The sequence below is a fragment of the Anarhichas minor genome, unplaced genomic scaffold (assembly GCF_050575085.1).
Source record: "Anarhichas minor isolate MPS153535 unplaced genomic scaffold, ASM5057508v1 ptg000030l, whole genome shotgun sequence".
In the NCBI taxonomy this organism is placed as follows: Eukaryota; Metazoa; Chordata; class Actinopteri; order Perciformes; family Anarhichadidae; genus Anarhichas; species Anarhichas minor.
Window position 1 is genome coordinate 3,672,723 of NW_027466476.1, and position 17,244 is coordinate 3,689,966.

Here is a 17,244-nt window from a genome sequence, read left to right on the forward strand (position 1 = left end):
CTATCCAAAAGGTTATAAAAAGTAGCATACAATTGGAAGGTTTTAAAGAATTTGAATTGTAGATTAACAATAATGTACGTATGTTAAAAATGGAAAGGACGACAAAAATGTGGCCGTATCTAACAGAGTAACTGAGATCAAAGGTTTTCAACAATTAACTTTATTCCATGGGCAACTTCCTCCTTCTTCGATAACCACAACCAAACAACACTTTCCCGAGGCGTCATCTGTTGTACCCACTTGAGTATCCCATATGGCTAGATATATATAATTTAGGACCATAAATATACAATCCCTACCCTCCTCTGAACAGACATGGGTAATGAGGATCCAACAACACTTATCACAGTCTGTTGTGCTCCATAAATCCAGCAGGACATTGAGGTTTTAGTGGAGCAGCGATGCTGGTGTAATGCCTGTGACACCCAGCTGTTAGTTCAGACTGACAACAGGCAGATATCTGGCAGACTAACGGCAGATGGGGCTTGAATCCTAGCTCTGTGGAGATAAACTATCCCTGCTCGGGAAGGAAGGGGATGGAGAGGAGCAGAAGGAGGGTCAAACACGTTTTGTAGTATGGTGAAACAACATTGGAATTTTTTTTCCTGAAAGGTGGAAATATTCTGGTTATTTATGAGCATTTATAATCATAGCAGGGGGGGGGAAATGTTTTCAAGCTGTAGGGCCCATTTTTACAGTGTTTGTATCATCAAAAGCAAATAAAGAAGTAAAGTATAATGATATATTTAAAATAACTTCCCCGTCAACAAGTTATTAAAATGAAATCTCTACAAATTGTTTAATCTAGAGGGAATAGACCATCATCTGGCCCAGATTAAGGAATACAGGGAAATTATTTTCACCATGACCCAAAGGATAAAGCTGGTCAGTTTAAGCTTTATTGTTTTTGTTTAATTGTTTCCACTATGAGTCTTATGCCTTCGAAATAAAGAAATGAGCTTTAGACAAGGTTTTGTGTCTGCCATGGACATAAGGGACATAAGGGATGATATTTACACTCTTGTGGAGGATGTGCTTCTGTTCCCTCCCAATTTCTTATTCAGTCCAACCACAGGATCATGTCTGCCCTCTAATGGCTAAGACAAGAAACAGCACACAACATTATTTATGATAATTGGGATTAATTCAGCAGTGATTGCAGCTGTGAAAGGACTAAATATAAATAGGGCTTGTATCCAAAAGTGGATTTTTGTTACTAAATAAAGCATGCAGCTGCCATCGCTGACGATCTCTTATCATCAAAATGTTTTAAACAACAAAAAGTCTGACGGATTGTAATACTTTTCATTGTTCAGTTACGAAATGCTAGAATGTACACATTAGTCACAGTACAAAAAAGGAAAAACCCAACCAATGAGATCTGTCCTCTTGGCCCCAAAGGGGGGAAAAACTAGTGACGTATGCCACCTATCAACTTTGTCCCTAATGTTTACATAAACACACGTCACTCATACCCTCTTAGCTGGGCTCTGTCCTGCTGAAGAGGAGGATCACATATTGTCCTGGTATTAAAGCAGAGCAGGTAGACGCACAGGAAGATAGGAAACATGTTTTTTACGACCGTGCTCTGTCTGCTGTCACTGTGGCCTGGCTTAGCCGCTCTAATGAGTTCTCCATTGGACGAGGTAGGTGGAAAGCTGTGAGTGAACAGGAGCACGGCGGTTAGTGATTCCACTGCTCGGGACTTCTGCAAAGTACATTGAACTCTTCAACTTTAAACTGCTTATCATCCTGTGAAAACCCACGACCAGCTGTCATAACTGGATTTACAGTCACTAAAAAACAAAAGCTCTAAAATACTTTTGTGTTTTCATTCAGTGTTTGGGCAGACGGATCTAAATTTGGTTACACAGGTTTGAAGCTGTAGTTTCTAAAGAACCTAAAAGTGGTGCTTAAAAATAACCTAAAAACGAACGTTTGTGTCCTCTTAAAGCATTTTCATCACTCCCCCAGTCAAAGAGACATAGTTTCATCTTCTGACGCCTCAGGTATGTCTCTCTATGGCTGAATTGTAAAATAATGCAATACATAATGCAATGAATGTGTTCTCTCTGTGATACTGTAATTACTGGTGTCTGTCCATACTGTGTCTCCTTCTCCTTGCTGACAGTGAATGGGCGGCTGCGTCGCTGGGCTCAGATGCCTGATATCACACATCTGGAACTGCTGGTAGTGGTCGGGCCTGAGGTCCAGCAGGTCCACAAGCAGGACACAGAACGATACATCCTCACCAACCTCAACATTGTAAGACTGAGCACAACAGCCTTTACTTTTTATCGATAGCCGTTTCTATGCCTTAAATAAATGTATGGGGACATGTACTGGAACCACAGCAGGAAAGAGTCCCAGAATGTTTTACTCAAGTAACTTGTGTAAAATGTATTTATGTAAAAAGGGGAAATTAATTGTAAAATGTACTACGTTTATGTTACTGTCTTACATATTTGAAAGGGGAAACAAATATTTATATCTATCAAATCAAATAATGTATTTAGGCTACAAAATGACTATACTTGAAAAAGTACACGCACACAAAAAAACGAATTTGTTACTTCCACCCCTGAGTAGAACAAACCTAAACCAACATAATTTACACCACTGTTGGGCTGAATGAAGATCAATGAATAAATGATGAAGAGAAAAATCAGTTCAGGTCTTGAAATGTTTACATAGCCAGACGTTTAAAGTGCACTGCTATACTATAGTCCCATTACACTCTGAACATCCTGCTGAAATACTGTGTATTCATCTGACTTTTTTTCCAATTTCCACCCAGGCCTCAGAGCTGTTGAGAGACATGGCCCTGGGTGCCAATATGAGGGTGCACCTGGTCCGCATGATCATCCTGTCAGAGCCAGAGGTAACTGGCTCCCTGTTATAAGCTCAATTAATCAAGTAGTAGCTACATACAAGATGTGTACCTTTCATGTTATCCAGGCTGACTTTAAGTGTGAGCAATGGTAAAAATGACCATAAATTCAGCGTCTTTATGTTTTATTATCACCACCTTTCTTTTGTTATTGTGGTCACTCTTCTAGCCAGAGATCCAAATGTCTCCCAACATCACCTCCTCTCTCAGAAGTGTGTGTGACTGGGGCCGAAGGATAAACCCCTCAAACGATACAGACCCACTACACGCTGATCTTCTGTTGTACATTACACGGTGTGTTACATGTAGCTGGCTGTATTGCGAGGAGATGTTCTCTTGATATTTTATGAAGCCATGTTTTATGTCTAACCATCACTAACAGGTACGACCTGGTGTTGCCCGATGGGAACAATCAGGTCAGGGGTGTAGCGCAGCTGGGTGGGGCTTGCTCCAGTGACTGGAGCTGTGTGATCACAGAGGACACGGGCTTTGACCTGGGGATCACCATCACTCATGAGATTGGCCACAGGTAAAGCAGAGTCACACACATGATCATCAGGGAATCTGCAATATCTATAATATAGGTTTTAAGTTTACATCACGGCTATTAAATCTTATTAGGTAACACTTTCTTTTGAAGGTCTGTAATTTCAAAAATAATTTCAAAGAAATTTCCGAGAAAGAAGTATGTAATTTGGCACTATAGGGAAAGAAGAGACAGTATTCAATTGGTACACTTTCAATTAATTAATTCAACATAATTGCTGCCTTAACTTGGTCAGTCTTTAAGTCAGTTCACATCAAGTTAGATAAACATGCAACGATGTAATATTTGATCACAGGCAAACATACAATTACACATATATGTCCAATAATAGATAAATAATGAATTCATGTTACTTTTGTTTTTAAAGTTTTTCCTTCAAGGACATTCCTATTTTCCTTATAATTAGCATACTCAATAATATAGGTGTGTTCTGATTGAAGGTGTCAATTTTCTTTCACCCAGTTTTGGAATCAACCATGACGGAGTAGGAAACACCTGCGGCAGGAGTGGGTTCATGATGGCCTCCGATGGCGGCTACAACAGTGTGGATCTGACCTGGTCTCCCTGCAGCAGACAGCAGCTGCTCACATTCTTCAGGTGGGTCAACCAGTTCAGAGCAGCTGTGCTTGTAAGTGCCTCTCATTCACCATGCAGACCTGGGACTCGTTTATAAGATTATTAGATACAAATCTGCCATCGTCTGGACATGGTAATGAGATGTCACTTGTACTCATGTTCCCAGTCAAGGTAAAGCTGAGTGTGTAAAGGACCTGCCTGCACTGGAAGGCTCCCTACAAGACTGGAAGCCTGGTCTATACTACGGAGTTGATGACCAGTGCCGTATAGCCTTTGGTAGCACTGCAAGAGCCTGCTCTTTCACCAATCCTGACCTGGTTAGTCACCTGTAATAGCAGCTTGATACCACCAGGTGGCATTTCACATCAAAAATAAACACACCACCACCCAATTTTTAGTCCTTTTTGGTCTTCTTTTCCATCAGCCAGCTTGTCGTGTCCTGTCCTGTCACATTAACCCTGATGATCACAGCTCCTGCAAACGTCTCCTCGTCCCACTGCTGGACGGGACAGAGTGTGCACCTTATCAGGTACTGCTCTGTTATTAGTGAGTCATTTAGGTGCAACCGTTCTCCCATTGAACCAAAAAGTAGGCCCATGCATGTTTGTTCATGGGGTGCATTCCTCTCCTCCAGTGGTGTCTGAAGGGGCGTTGCGTTTCCTTAGATGAGCTCAGCTCTTCTGTGGTGGTTCATGGCTCCTGGTCCAGCTGGTCTGAGTTCTCCCCTTGCTCACGGACATGTGGAGGGGGAGTCACTCACCGCACACGGAAATGCAATAACCCAAGGTAACAAATGTGATGCAAGCATCAGTCATAGTCGGAGCTGACCATCCCGTGTACTTTATGTGATATTGATGTTTGAAAGTGAACAGCTTATTGATGACTTTCTGAAAGTGTATCATGTCTAATTTTTCAGACCTGCTTTTGGAGGGAATGATTGTGAGGAATCGGATATTGAGGCTGAACTTTGTCACCAGCAAGTACGTTCTGAGCTTCTGACTATTTACATTGGGCCTCCATACAGTAGGTCAATGCTATTTACTCAGTGGATCATTGTACCCAGAATCGTCCCACTGTTTGTTGATCTTTTGTTAGAAGTTTGCAGCCTGTGCCCCCATAACAAGCCTCCAAAAACACAAGTACTGAGGGGACAACTTGGAGAATTAGAGGCAAAGTAATTGAGCTTGGGTCAAAGTGAGCCACGAATACCTCTACAGTGGTTTGGGGGTTGAAAAGGCAAACAGACACCATTATCAAGGTAGAAAAAATGATTTTCTTTGTCATACCACACATGTTGTTGCAGCCATGTAAGCACACTCAGCTGGATTTCATGGCAGAGCAGTGTTCCCAAACAGACCTCAACCCCCTCTACCTGTTACCAAACACTGCCACTTTCTACACCTGGATCCCTGCTGTAGGCTTTGCACAAGGTGGGCCTGCATATTCATTTTTCCCTACGTAAAGAAACAAAACTAAACATTTGTTTTAATGTGAACTCTTCTCAACATAACCAGGGGATGAGCAGTGCAGATATGTGTGCCAGTCAAAAGGAGAAAACTTCATAGTGAGCCGCGGCTCTCAGTTTGTTGATGGGACTCGCTGTGAGTCAGACAGCCCGCCTCACTTTGGATCCACAGCTGCTTGCTTAAGAGGGAAATGCCAGGTAAAAAAGACTGAGTAGATGACAAAGCAGATGCAATCTTACTCTTTCACACTTTATTTTTTTCGCATTCAATCTAACAGCTTTTTAAATGCACTGTTTGTCTCTGATCAGCTGTTTGGCTGTGATGGTATGCTGCAATCTGGGAAAGTGAGTGATGTGTGCGGGGTGTGTGGTGGAGATGCATCATCCTGCAGCCTGACCTCTGACTCCTACACGGGCGGTCAGGCCAGAGGTAACAAACAACAGTGTACAGCTAATGAACACATTCAATGAATTGAGAACTAATTTGGTAATCTATTACTCATTTAAGTAAGACATGTTTTCTTATTTCTTTCTTATTCAGAGTATACCACTTTCCTGTCTCTGCCAGTGAATGCCACGCAGGTTCATATTGTCAACCGGGCACCTCTCTTCACTCACATGGGTGCGCCTCATCACTTTACAAGAGATTTCTACACCAGGATTAACAGGTACTAAAACTGGGAATTGTTTTTGGCGTTTATGTCTCCAGCTGTAATGGTTGGGGATCGGTACATTGTTTCCGGGATGGGCAGCATGGCACTGACTACGACCCACCCTTCCCCGCTGGATGATAACCGCCTAGAGTACCACCTCCACCTGACCCCTGACCTTTTGCCCAAGATGGAAGAGCTGCTGTTGCCAGGACCACTGTCAGACGAAATAAGAGTACAGGTCAGGAGAGAGAAACATTCAACAACGTTAAGAAAGAAATACTTGCAGGACTAAAATGGGAAAAAACTTTGTGTTCAACATCTGAGTGTTTTTCTTTAAAGGTCTATCGCAAATATGGAAAAGAATACGGAGTGAAGACTAATCCAAACATTAGCTACCACTTCTATGTACCTATCAGAAACAGCAACTTGACAGTCATCTCACCTAACGGAAAGTGGGCTGTCGTCACAACACCCTGCTCTGTCTCCTGTGGATCAGGTAACGAACTGTTAATCACTATTGAAAAGCACCAAAAGAAAACCAGCATAATAATGTATTTGATGATAGATGTCATTATAAATTCACAGGCTGATTGCACATTATAGTCTTCGCCCTCTTGTTTTAGGAGCCGATGGGTTTTACAAATGAGACGAGGCATTTGTATGATAATGTGCAGCAGAATTGACCTTTTCGAGCCAGCTTTTATCCCACACTTACAGTGTCTGTCTATTATACGGACAGGCAGTGTTGAATATGCCAAATTCATTTGTCATTGTTCTGATCGCACATGTTTTCAGAAGCAAATACCATGAAATGTCAGCTGAACTGATTAACTAAATGGTCACATACAATGCAACAAATGCAATAATATGAAATATTTTAGGTTTAAAAATCCCCCTTAATCTTGCTAACTTCATTGAAGGTGTTCATTAAGTAATTATTTCTCTCTACACATATTAACTTTCTTAACAGGTGTAGAGAAGCATGTATATGTCTGTGTAGATGAAGACACCAACAACCATTTGGAGGAACACAATTGTGAAACACCTCCTCCACCCGTACCGCTCCACACAACCTGTCAGCTGTCCCGCTGTCCCCCCAGGTTTGGTTCATACTCAACACTGTTTTATGTCCTTCTGTGCTCAGCACAAATGGTTATACATTAATAATTTACTGTTTTACAGCTGGGACACAGGGACGTTTGGGTCTTGTAGTGCCTCCTGTGGTGGAGGAGAGAGAGTGCGTCCCGTAAGATGTGTTCAGATACATGGAGCCAATGTGGTAAAGGTTTCAGATTCTGAATGCCCACCTGATACGGCTCCAGATACTGTTGAAAAATGTAACCTGCAACACTGTCCTGCTAGGTATGAAGTCTACACTGTACTGTTGATCATTATGTTCATGGGTCAAATAACGTCATATGACCACAGAGTATGAAGGCTTTCCGGTGTTAGTTTTTCTTTTTTTGTTTTTTTAAAGAGAAATCCATTTATGTGTGATTACAGATGGCGAGTGTCAGAGCCAGGGGAGTGTTCAGCACTGTGCGGGCCAGGAGAAGCAAAACGCAACGTGTCATGTGTCCGGCCAGAAGATGGTCAAGATGTTGAAGTGGATCAAAGTGTTTGTTCTTTGCAGATTAAACCGACTGATTCTGTGCCCTGTGTGGTAGATGTTTGTCCCATTGGATGGCAATCTAAGGGAGAGGTAAAGTAGAACATGACTAAAATCTCTCTCTTATTTCAAAAGGTGAAGGGTGTCTAAACATTGTCTTTCTTGACCAGGAACAACCAGTACTAACGTCTGGTGTGTCGCCACGCTCTAAACAGGCTCATGTGTATGTCTGGAGTCCTGTTATCAGCCAGTGCTCAAAGACCTGTGATAATGGTAAGTGAACCATGTGCTCACCTTCACTCAGAAACAGCCTCATCAGATAAGGTCAACCAAAGCTTGATGCTTGTGTAGGAACCCTGCAGGTCTGGTTCTCCTGTGTGGACCACCAGACCAGACTCAGGGTGACAGACATCCACTGTGATGCTTCTACAAAGCCTCCTCCTCAGTCTGAGACCTGCAACACGTTTCCCTGCCCCCCCATGTGAGACACTATACTTGACATCCACATGCAGTATTTATGTATAATATAATGAAGTGAATCTCTTATGTGTCTTCAGTATGTAGTCTGCTGTGTATCCATGTTAGAGAAAGAAATGATGTTGTTTAAAATAGGGACAGCAGCAAAATATCTTTTGTAACAACCAGGTGGCGCTCTAAGCAAGGAGTCTGCAGTGTAACGTGTGGAGGAGGGGTGGCCAACAGGGTGCTGTACTGTGCTGTAGAAACAGAAGGGGAGGAGGAGGTGGTGGAGGATTCAGAGTGCAGTGTGCTTCTCAAACCCACAGCAGTGGTTTCATGTAACGACCACAGCTGCCCAGCAAGGTGAATCACACACAAACACACATCGTCTAAATATATATTTTTTTGCAAAGGCAAAATTATTTTAAATACTGCCATTTATCCAGGTGGAAGGTATTCAGCGCATCGCCCTGCTCGGCGTCCTGTGATTTGGGTGTAGCTCAGAGGACTGTGTCTTGTGTCCAATCTGTTCACGGCAAGGAGAGTGTGGTGCCGGAGGAAAGCTGCCGTGCAGCTGTGAAACCAGCCACCACAGTGCCCTGCCTGGTGCAGATCTGCACCTTGAGATGGGAGGCGAAACCATGGAGCCAGGTACATGGACTGGACTGTGAAGACGAGATTAGACTCAAGATGAAACAATCAGTTGATCAACCATCAAGTCAATTGACATACAATGAATGGGACTTTTTGACAATCTATTAAACATCTAAATTATTTTTCAAGCAGAAATAATAATCTATTTTAAAGGACCATGCAAGACTTTTCAAATCAGTCTGCACTTAAACTGCATTACCATGAAATAATATTGCAACACCAAATGATTTTCATATTGTATGAAAATAACTAATAACCATATATAACCATAATTGCTATCTGGAATTGTCGGGAAAACAACAACATCCAAATCTTAAAATCTGTGCATTGAAAATGCAGAATATGAATAGCTGCCTATTATGGAAATGTACCAGCAAACACAGTGGTATGGCCCTTTAAGAGCAATTTATTTCCCAGGACACAGAACTCCTCTTCTTGTTCCCAGTCATGTTTAATGTGAATCAGTTTTTTTTTGTGATATCTTGCCAATCCAGTGTTCAGTACCGTGTGGATACGGGATCCAGTCCAGAGCCGTGCCCTGCATGGGCCCCTCTAAGGCGGAGCCCCTCAGCCCTCCGTTTTGTATGCACATGCCTAAACCCATAACCATCCAGGGCTGCTATTTGGGCGGCTGCGTTCTGCCCACCTCAGATGTCACCACTAAAGTTACGCCACAGCACCCATTGGACCGTCTTTCACCAAGTCCAACAGAGCCAAGCCCCGTTCCACGTTCCACAACAACAATCCCAGCACCTAAACCCAGTGAGTACACATAAACTACCCGTTCTCAGTGAGCGCTGCAGGCAGCTGCAGGAGTATCATTACAGTGTCTGCTTTTGACCAGGTGCATGTGGACAGCTACTCCTGGAGGAATCAGGCACGGTGGATTTGAAAGACGTGACCGGCCGCTGCACAGTATTCATAGGTCGACCCCTTGATGAGGTCATTCACATTAAAGTGGAATCTGGCTCTTTGAACTGCAAAAAGAGTAAGTTTTATCTACTTTATAAAATGATATGTCCTATGTCGTGACTATTGCAGCTAAATAAACGACTGTCACTCTGTGAATGTGTTGTTTTCTTTTACAGAGGAATCTGTTGCATTTTTTGACCGACTGGTACTTGTGAAGAAGTGCGAGCGGGTAGCGGGTAGCGAACTGACAACCAGAACCAACATCCTGCTGGTGCGTCAAAAACTGCTGACCCCTGGGAACGGGGTTGTGTTTACCTACAATTCACAGAAAAACACGAAGAAGAGCCACCATCAGGGTAAGAGTGCTTGTGTGTTCAGCACGATTCGTTTTCCTTTGCTATCCAAAAAGGCTTTCCTTTATTTTAAAAGACCGGATGAGAGGAGGCTTTACTTGCTTTTTGGAATAGTTGCAGCTATAAGTCAATTGAGCCCAATGTTGCAACATAAAGGTTGAAAACTATAACTAGAGAGAGTACGCAATATTGTGAACACTTGCACAGTCTAATGCAATCCAATACAAAAGCCCTGCAATAAGTACAGTGAAGCCGAAAATATCGTAATAACAATATAATACAGCTGCAAAGGTTTGTGTTGTATTGTACTTCTATTGTGTCCTCTCACCTCCCCTATGGATTTTGATTTGTTAACCTTTTAGCACTTTTATCTGCCTAAAGAATGACTTGAACCAGCACCTGACACAGTCTCAACTAAAACTCACATCTTTGGGCTTCTCAAATGAACTACTCACAGCCTGGCCATTGCATTGGATTGCATTTGACTTGACAGGTGTTCATAATATTTTGTTGAGATGAAATGTATTATGGCTTTTGCCCCACAGATTGCGACATTCAGCTGTTTTCGCCAACCGGCGTCTTTGAGAATCCAACAACGTCCAACACGAACCACACCTGTCGAGTGCTCATCAACGCCCCTCCCTCAGTGAAGATCAGAATCCAAGCGCTACACATCGGAGCAGTGTTGAACGCCACCAACTCCCAGTCTACATACATCATGGTGCGGACATGCTTTGTTTGCTATTGTTTCAAAATGGTTTGTTTGTATGTTACAGTATAATAACGACTGCCTTGTGTTACTTGCTCAGATCCGGGACATGGACGTCTTAGCGACCAACGTGTTTAAAGGCCGACAGCTGTTTCAGTGGCACTCCTCTGGAAATATGGCTGAGATTGAATTTCATGGAGAATACCTGCATTCCAAAGGGAGCTTCAGAGCCAAATATTCCTTTATTCGTCTTTGATAATAAATATTAACTATTATTGCATGAGGAGTTTTGGAATTTACATTCAACATTTCTTTAGTTTACAATACTCACATATTCTTTCAACAAATATTAACTTCTATTTTGTTCATGGAAAGACTTAAAATAAAAAATAAAAACATTCTCTTGTTTAGTTTTCATTTGTGGTAATTATTTTGACCCGAAATAACTAATAAACAAACCAAACCAAAGTCAAGTGAGGACAGTATTATTCTAAAGACTGCACTAGAGACTTGTAAAGTATAAATCAAGAATAAATATTCTACCATTACAATCAACAACTTATGTTAATGTAAAATGAGGTGAAACACAATGTATTAAAATATAGAATTTCCATTATAAAGAATGACTTCACATCACAAAGGCAGTCACGCATTGCACTTCCCACAACCCTTCGATAACAGGTTCCCCCCCTCAGCTCCAGCACACTCAGTACATTGTGCGTCTGTGTCGGCGTGGCTTTCTGCCAGCGACGTCGCCGCACCGGTTCAGTTCCAGCTCCCGCACAGCCCGCCAGGACAAAAGCACCATGCCAGGCCCCAGTGTGGGATCACTGCTCGGCTGTAGCTGTGTCTTCCAGGAGAGCTCTCATGTCCAACAGAGCATCCTCTACAGCCTGGGCAAACTTGGCCGCGTTCGTCTCGTCACAGCTGTTGAAGGCCGTGATGGCGATGTTGATGTGCTCATCCATGGGATTGTAACACACTCCATAGCCATCTGGCACCATTGGACCGAAGCACATCACACAGTCTGTCTTGGAGCCAACCTGGACACAGAGACGGGAAAGATGAGGGCAAGCAAACAAACACGACGACAAACAATCATTTGCTCAGTAATAATAGACTGTTGGTTGTCTTAGGGACAGATGTACCTGGCTGGTGGAGAGATTATAATGCTGAGCCACAGCAAACGAGGTATCCATGAATATCTCAGGCATGGAGGTCAGCTCGTTAATACTCAGCATCTTCAGTCCGAGGAGGTGTCTGTCGATGGCTTGTCCATGAATTGCCTGAAATAGAGTTGAATGTGTAGAGCTGTCGTTAATCAGATGATGAATTGAAAAACTAAGTTGTTTTTTTTATGTTGATAAACTCCAGTTCTCACTTTGTACATGTTGTCCTTATGTGTCCGAGCGGCCGCCTGCAGCAGCGCCAGCCTCTCTGTGTTCTGTTGACAGTATTTTCTGTTCAGTCAGACGGCTTCATATTCAATACATTTATTGAGAATTCTGGTGGTTCAACAGTACCTGTTTGGCCGGGTCTTGCAGTGCCTGGACAAATTTAAACGAGTCTGTAGTAGTTGCACGAATTGCATCTGTTCGCCCATATTTAAACATCCGTAGCGATGCGCTCTCATAGGTGGAGCAGCAAATATTATACATCCTGGGATTCAAAAACAGGACACAGAATATTTGATTTAATACATAAAAGGGGACACATCATGCTCATTTCCAGGTTCATACCCGTATTTTGGGGTTTCTACTAGAACAGGATTATATGCCTGAATATACCTGTATATCACCCTCTGTCTGATTTTAGCACCTGTCTTATTGAACCCCCCTGATAAACCCAGTCTGTTCTGATTGGCTTGCGAGAAAAATATGGCGCACATTTGCAAAGTTATTTCTCAAGCCGAGGGTGGAGATACTCTATGAGTGTGTGTGTGTGTGTGTGTGTGTGAGTCTATGTTCTAATGAGCCTGCAAGTACGATAGGATGGGAAGCCAGTTCTGAATGGCTTGTTGAATCACATGTTTTCTGATCTAGACAGCCCACAAACAACTGACTGGGTTGTCCTATTTCACAGTTTGTGGGTTGGAAGGCACACCAGATATCCAGATGTGTGTGCACAAGCACTGAAAAAGTGTGTTTTTCATGATGTGTCCCTTTAATGTTCATGTCCAGCATCATTTGAAAAGGGATTTCTTACCTGAAGTAGGCCAGTTGAAGAGACATTTGCACAAAGGCATCTGGACTCAGCTTATGTTTTTGTGGCAGTTTTCTTCCAAAATGAGAAAACATAAGCACCTTCACATCCAAGTCATGAACCATTCTGATGAAACAAAGAAAAGCGTGAGTTAAACAAAATGACTGACATCAAAGATGAGACAATAATATTAACAATCATAACTGCACTTTACATACATGTTCATATTTTGTTTGGCGTTCTCAATGTCTCTCTTGACCTCAGGTGTGATGTTAAAACGTAGTTTCAGAGGCATGGGCAGGGGAACCATAGGAGTGCGAACTATTTCACTCCTCGACCTGTTGAGAAGATATGAAACATTTTGTCCGTTTGAGTTCATTTCAAAAACGTCTGACTCTCATCTAAGAATTGAAAGAAACTTACATGTATCGAACAACGAAATCGATGAGGAACACAATGGGTGGACCCTCAGCAGGTGCGTGTTCATACACTAGTCCACTTGTGCCGTCTTCACCAACAATGAACTGAGGAGGATTGACAAGCACATTCAAATTCTCACCCGTTACCACAGTGCAGCTGATCACTTTGAATGTCAAGTCATTTGTCTCACTCACACCTGTAATGTCTTGTCAAACCAGCGGTTGCCGCTGTTCCAGCGAGCTCCGCCTCCATGCAGCATCTGGGCAGCCACGCGACTCCGATACAGCTCGTCTGACACCCGCGGCATCGGAGCGTCCAGACAAACCGTGAAGATGCTTTTCTGGATGGCACGGACCGACTCCTTATTTGTTTTATCTGAGGAGGAATATAACCGCCTTTAAGATAAACATTTCCCGTGACATATTTTCTCTCAAATACTCACCTAGATTCATTGACTTGATTTATTCTAAATAAAATAACAAATCTATCGATACACAGCGTTTCGACACAGGCTCTTGAGGTTTTGGTTTCTCTGCTCACCCTTAATCAGATTGTTATAGGCTTTTCCCCAGGTGTTGCGGTGCTGTGATGTGAGGATGCCAATAGGCTCCTTGTTAGTCTGCAAAGAGGAGTTCCAGATCTTCTCCAACTGCATGTAAATCTGGTCTACGGTCAGCGGGGTGCCATCGCTGTGGTACACATCCAGGACAAAGAACTGGGGGGGAAAGACCAGGTCAGGTTAATTCAGCCATAGCTCCAGTATTTCTTTAGCCACTGGACCAGTGATGATTATATTACAAAATGAGTTGCATGAAGGAGAAGAACAACAGTGCATTCTAGAGTACCTGGAAGTTGTGGACCACAGTGATATGAGTGAGAGGTGTTTTCCCGATGCTGTGATTAACAACAGTGTCTCTCTTTGGACCAGGGATACGACAGGAGGACAGGATCTGGTAATACTGGTCCATACACAGCGGCTTCCCACTCAGGTACTCTATAGGCAGGGTGTCACTACGACACAGCAGCTCACATTATACATCTGCAGTTCTGTAAACCAACTGAAAGTCATGGTAATAAGGAGCTCTGATCAGCAGTCTGATATTTGCATTAGTTTCAGGCAAACTCACGTGTCAATCATTTTTTTAAACTCCAAAACTCCTGCAATCAGCTTGGCAGCAAACCTGCACAGAAGACGTCATTGTGTTACTGACAAATATGGTGATTCTCAACATCAATTATCAGCAGTTAGCTCTGAATGGAGACATTTACAAGTACATGTCATTCCATATGACCTACTAGTGTCACTGGCTGACAAATTGTGGGCCTACTGTACCTGGCTCGTCCTAAGCCATTGGCTTCACTGGAGTATTTGTCTTTGGGGCCACTGTGTCCATGGCGTATCCCATAGGTCACGGTAGACAAAAACAGCTGAGCAATGCTATGAGTGGCTAAAGGGCTTTAAATAGCTAGCATGTGGAGGGAATCCTGCGCAAAGGTCGGCTTGAAACTCCAGTTTAATACGAGCCCGTTTACACTGCACTTCAACACAATGGAAATCATTTTTTTTTGGAAACAACTGTGTGCATAGAATAAGACCATTTGATTTGTTTTGTAAGACAAAGAGCTTAGTTACTGTGGTTTTGCAGTGGATCCTGGTTTCTCACCTCATCTGTCCTTGTCGATCGTGGAAGTGCATGCGAGGCAGGACAACCCCGGGGCTGGTGTAGACCGCCACCGGCATACGGCAGTCTAGATAGGCTGACTGCATCCACCATTCTGACAACTAAAAAAAGCAGTGGTCAGAAAGCAGAATAAAAAAATGCTTCTTTACAGTTCTCCATTGCTTGTTTAGACTACAGACTTCAGACATATAGATGTCTTACACACCAAAATATTCAGCTAAATACTCCCGGATATCTACCCAGTTGTCTGTCTTGTGTGCCCGTCGCTCCAGGCCTTTCTGCAGCCTTTCCCCAACACCACCCGTGAGGAACTCCTTCACCAGCTGCCGGGTGTGTTCCAGCTCCTCCTCGCTGACGATGGGCTCCAGAGCAGCCAGGTACTGCTCACATGTCTGCTTCAAGGGCGGCACGGGCAGCTTAGGCAAACCCTCCTGGTGCACCAGGGACCTCTCTGGGATCTGTGTTACTGGTCTGACCAGGCGACATGGCTTCACCAGGCCGGGCCGCAGCTGGAAGACACGGACTTAATGAGCACAAACTCTCCTCATCCATAATTGTCAGAACTGCTCTTTGTTCAAATAGTTCAACTGCCCACGTGACCATACTGTAGACGTGCTGCCTTGATATAATAATCAAAGAGTTTAGTGATAATCTCTCTAGTTGAACCTTAACATTAATTGGACTAAAGAGTTGCTGCCTCACAAATCCAGGTGTCAACATGTTGTAAAATATTAAGTGCATGCAATCAAAGCCTCAAATAGTAAATGACTCGATGGTTCCAAGTAAGAACAGGATTAAGTGTTGTGAACAACTTTTCTAATTATTTTTCAAAGGCACATACTCCACAGTGAGGTGATTTAAACTGTGAAAACGGACACCAAAACAACTGCAAAACAGCTAAACTGGTTCTTTGGACCCAGTGGCGTCAGCTCTGCCAGGTTATAAATAGAAGAGTGACACAGTTGAACCTTTGAAATGTTAGCTACATCAAAACACACATGAGAGCAAGTTGTCTAGGCCTATCTGTGCCCTCGTGCTCACTGGTGGTGACCAATAGTTATCCGGTATATTGATGATAAGATGATCCATTTATAAATGGGTGTTTATAAATTAAGTAACAGTGGGAATATTCAGAAATAATGACGGGCTTCGTGTTCATCTGTGCCAAGTCTACGGGCGTACAATAAAGAACTTCCGGTAGACGCTTTCAAAATAAAATCGATATGAAGCCCGTGTGTTGCAGTGTTGTTGTTGTGTAGAGAATATAAATAGAGGGGCAATACTGAAGATGACTATGTCGTCAATAAAACTATGTCGGCATACGCCACAAGTCGAGGTTGTGCTATCAGCTAACCTTAAGCTAAGCTAATGTTATGCGTAACGCTAACGTTTAAATGCGGGGCTGCTAAATGACGCTCTAAATCAACACTATTCCACAATAAATATCGTACCAGGCCAGTAAACCATGGTGAAACATGAGTTATATTTAACTTATATTGTCACCTTGTTGCTGTCCCGTACAGCGCCCCACCCCCGTCACTCTGTCTGATGCCGTAAAGCTAAACGTAACGTTACTGCGTTTGTTGATACGCACTTAAACTACATGTAGTTAGGATGGAAAAAAAAGCAATAGACTCACCGCGGCCTTGACAAAAACACCCAACATCTTGTCAAACAGACGCGTTAAAGTCTTTGGCTGTCCCGGGAATATAGCAGGGAGACCCTCGGGCAGTCATGTCTCAAGGACAAGCTCGGTGCGTATTCTCGGAGACCCGCCCCCTCACCGGACCCACCGAGCCAACATAACAGCGAGCTCTCCACTGAAAGTCCTGTTTTTTTCCATGTGGAGTGAGGCACAAGCGTGCCTGCCGTTTCCAAATATTGTACACAAAATCGTTCAGCTGTGACAAGCTGCATTATTTCATCATTGTATTTATTTTATGAGAAGAAAAATCCCTAATTGTATATAATTCCAGTAATCCATAATACTTATTAGTGTTTATCTTCTAGTTTTAGTCAATGCATTGTCATGAAATAGAGACAACCTGTATGACGTCCCACACGACTGGTAAAATGATAGCAATATAAAAAATACAAGGTCACTATCACCCTA

The 17,244-nt window shown here is 43.0% G+C and overlaps 2 protein-coding genes across 2 annotated transcripts; one reads left to right on the plus strand and one right to left on the minus strand.

Moving 5' to 3' along the window:
• The first annotated feature begins 1,568 nt into the window (after nt 1-1,568).
• On the plus strand, nt 1,569-11,083 carry adamts13 (ADAM metallopeptidase with thrombospondin type 1 motif, 13). The gene is made up of 29 exons (XM_076104633.1): nt 1,569-1,646; nt 1,955-2,009; nt 2,132-2,265; nt 2,798-2,881; nt 3,060-3,184; nt 3,273-3,419; nt 3,900-4,034; nt 4,180-4,330; nt 4,438-4,542; nt 4,648-4,799; nt 4,930-4,993; nt 5,317-5,443; nt 5,528-5,676; nt 5,788-5,908; nt 6,020-6,100; nt 6,188-6,369; nt 6,471-6,627; nt 7,102-7,231; nt 7,314-7,493; nt 7,635-7,833; nt 7,911-8,013; nt 8,092-8,221; nt 8,386-8,562; nt 8,646-8,850; nt 9,348-9,615; nt 9,698-9,841; nt 9,942-10,121; nt 10,664-10,839; nt 10,928-11,083. The coding sequence occupies exons 1-29, from the start codon at nt 1,569-1,571 to the stop codon at nt 11,081-11,083; spliced, it is 4,095 nt and encodes a 1,364-aa protein (XP_075960748.1).
• Nucleotides 11,051-16,910, minus strand: LOC142964349 (carnitine O-acetyltransferase). The gene is made up of 14 exons (XM_076104635.1): nt 16,771-16,910; nt 15,371-15,640; nt 15,114-15,232; nt 14,577-14,630; nt 14,295-14,460; nt 13,990-14,164; nt 13,646-13,824; nt 13,453-13,553; nt 13,248-13,367; nt 13,033-13,155; nt 12,351-12,486; nt 12,209-12,271; nt 11,976-12,113; nt 11,051-11,870 (listed from the first exon to the last, which is right to left on the minus strand). The coding sequence occupies exons 1-14, from the start codon at nt 16,795-16,797 to the stop codon at nt 11,655-11,657; spliced, it is 1,887 nt and encodes a 628-aa protein (XP_075960750.1). The 5' UTR covers nt 16,798-16,910; the 3' UTR covers nt 11,051-11,654.
• Nucleotides 16,911-17,244: the final 334 nt, after the last annotated feature.

Coding starts and splice junctions, on each gene's coding strand:
- LOC142964349 (XM_076104635.1), bottom strand. CDS start 16,797: ATGTTGGGTGTTTTTGTCAAGGCCGCG. Junction 14,165..14,294: donor CTGTGGTCCACAACTTCCAG/GTACTCTAGAAT, acceptor TTTCCCCCCCAG/TTCTTTGTCCTGGATGTGTA. Junction 13,825..13,989: donor CTATAACAATCTGATTAAGG/GTGAGCAGAGAA, acceptor ATTCCTCCTCAG/ATAAAACAAATAAGGAGTCG.
- adamts13 (XM_076104633.1), top strand. CDS start 1,569: ATGTTTTTTACGACCGTGCTCTGTCTGCTGTCACTGTGGCCTGGCTTA. Junction 4,800..4,929: donor CGGAAATGCAATAACCCAAG/GTAACAAATGTG, acceptor CTAATTTTTCAG/ACCTGCTTTTGGAGGGAATG. Junction 4,994..5,316: donor CTGAACTTTGTCACCAGCAA/GTACGTTCTGAG, acceptor ATGTTGTTGCAG/CCATGTAAGCACACTCAGCT.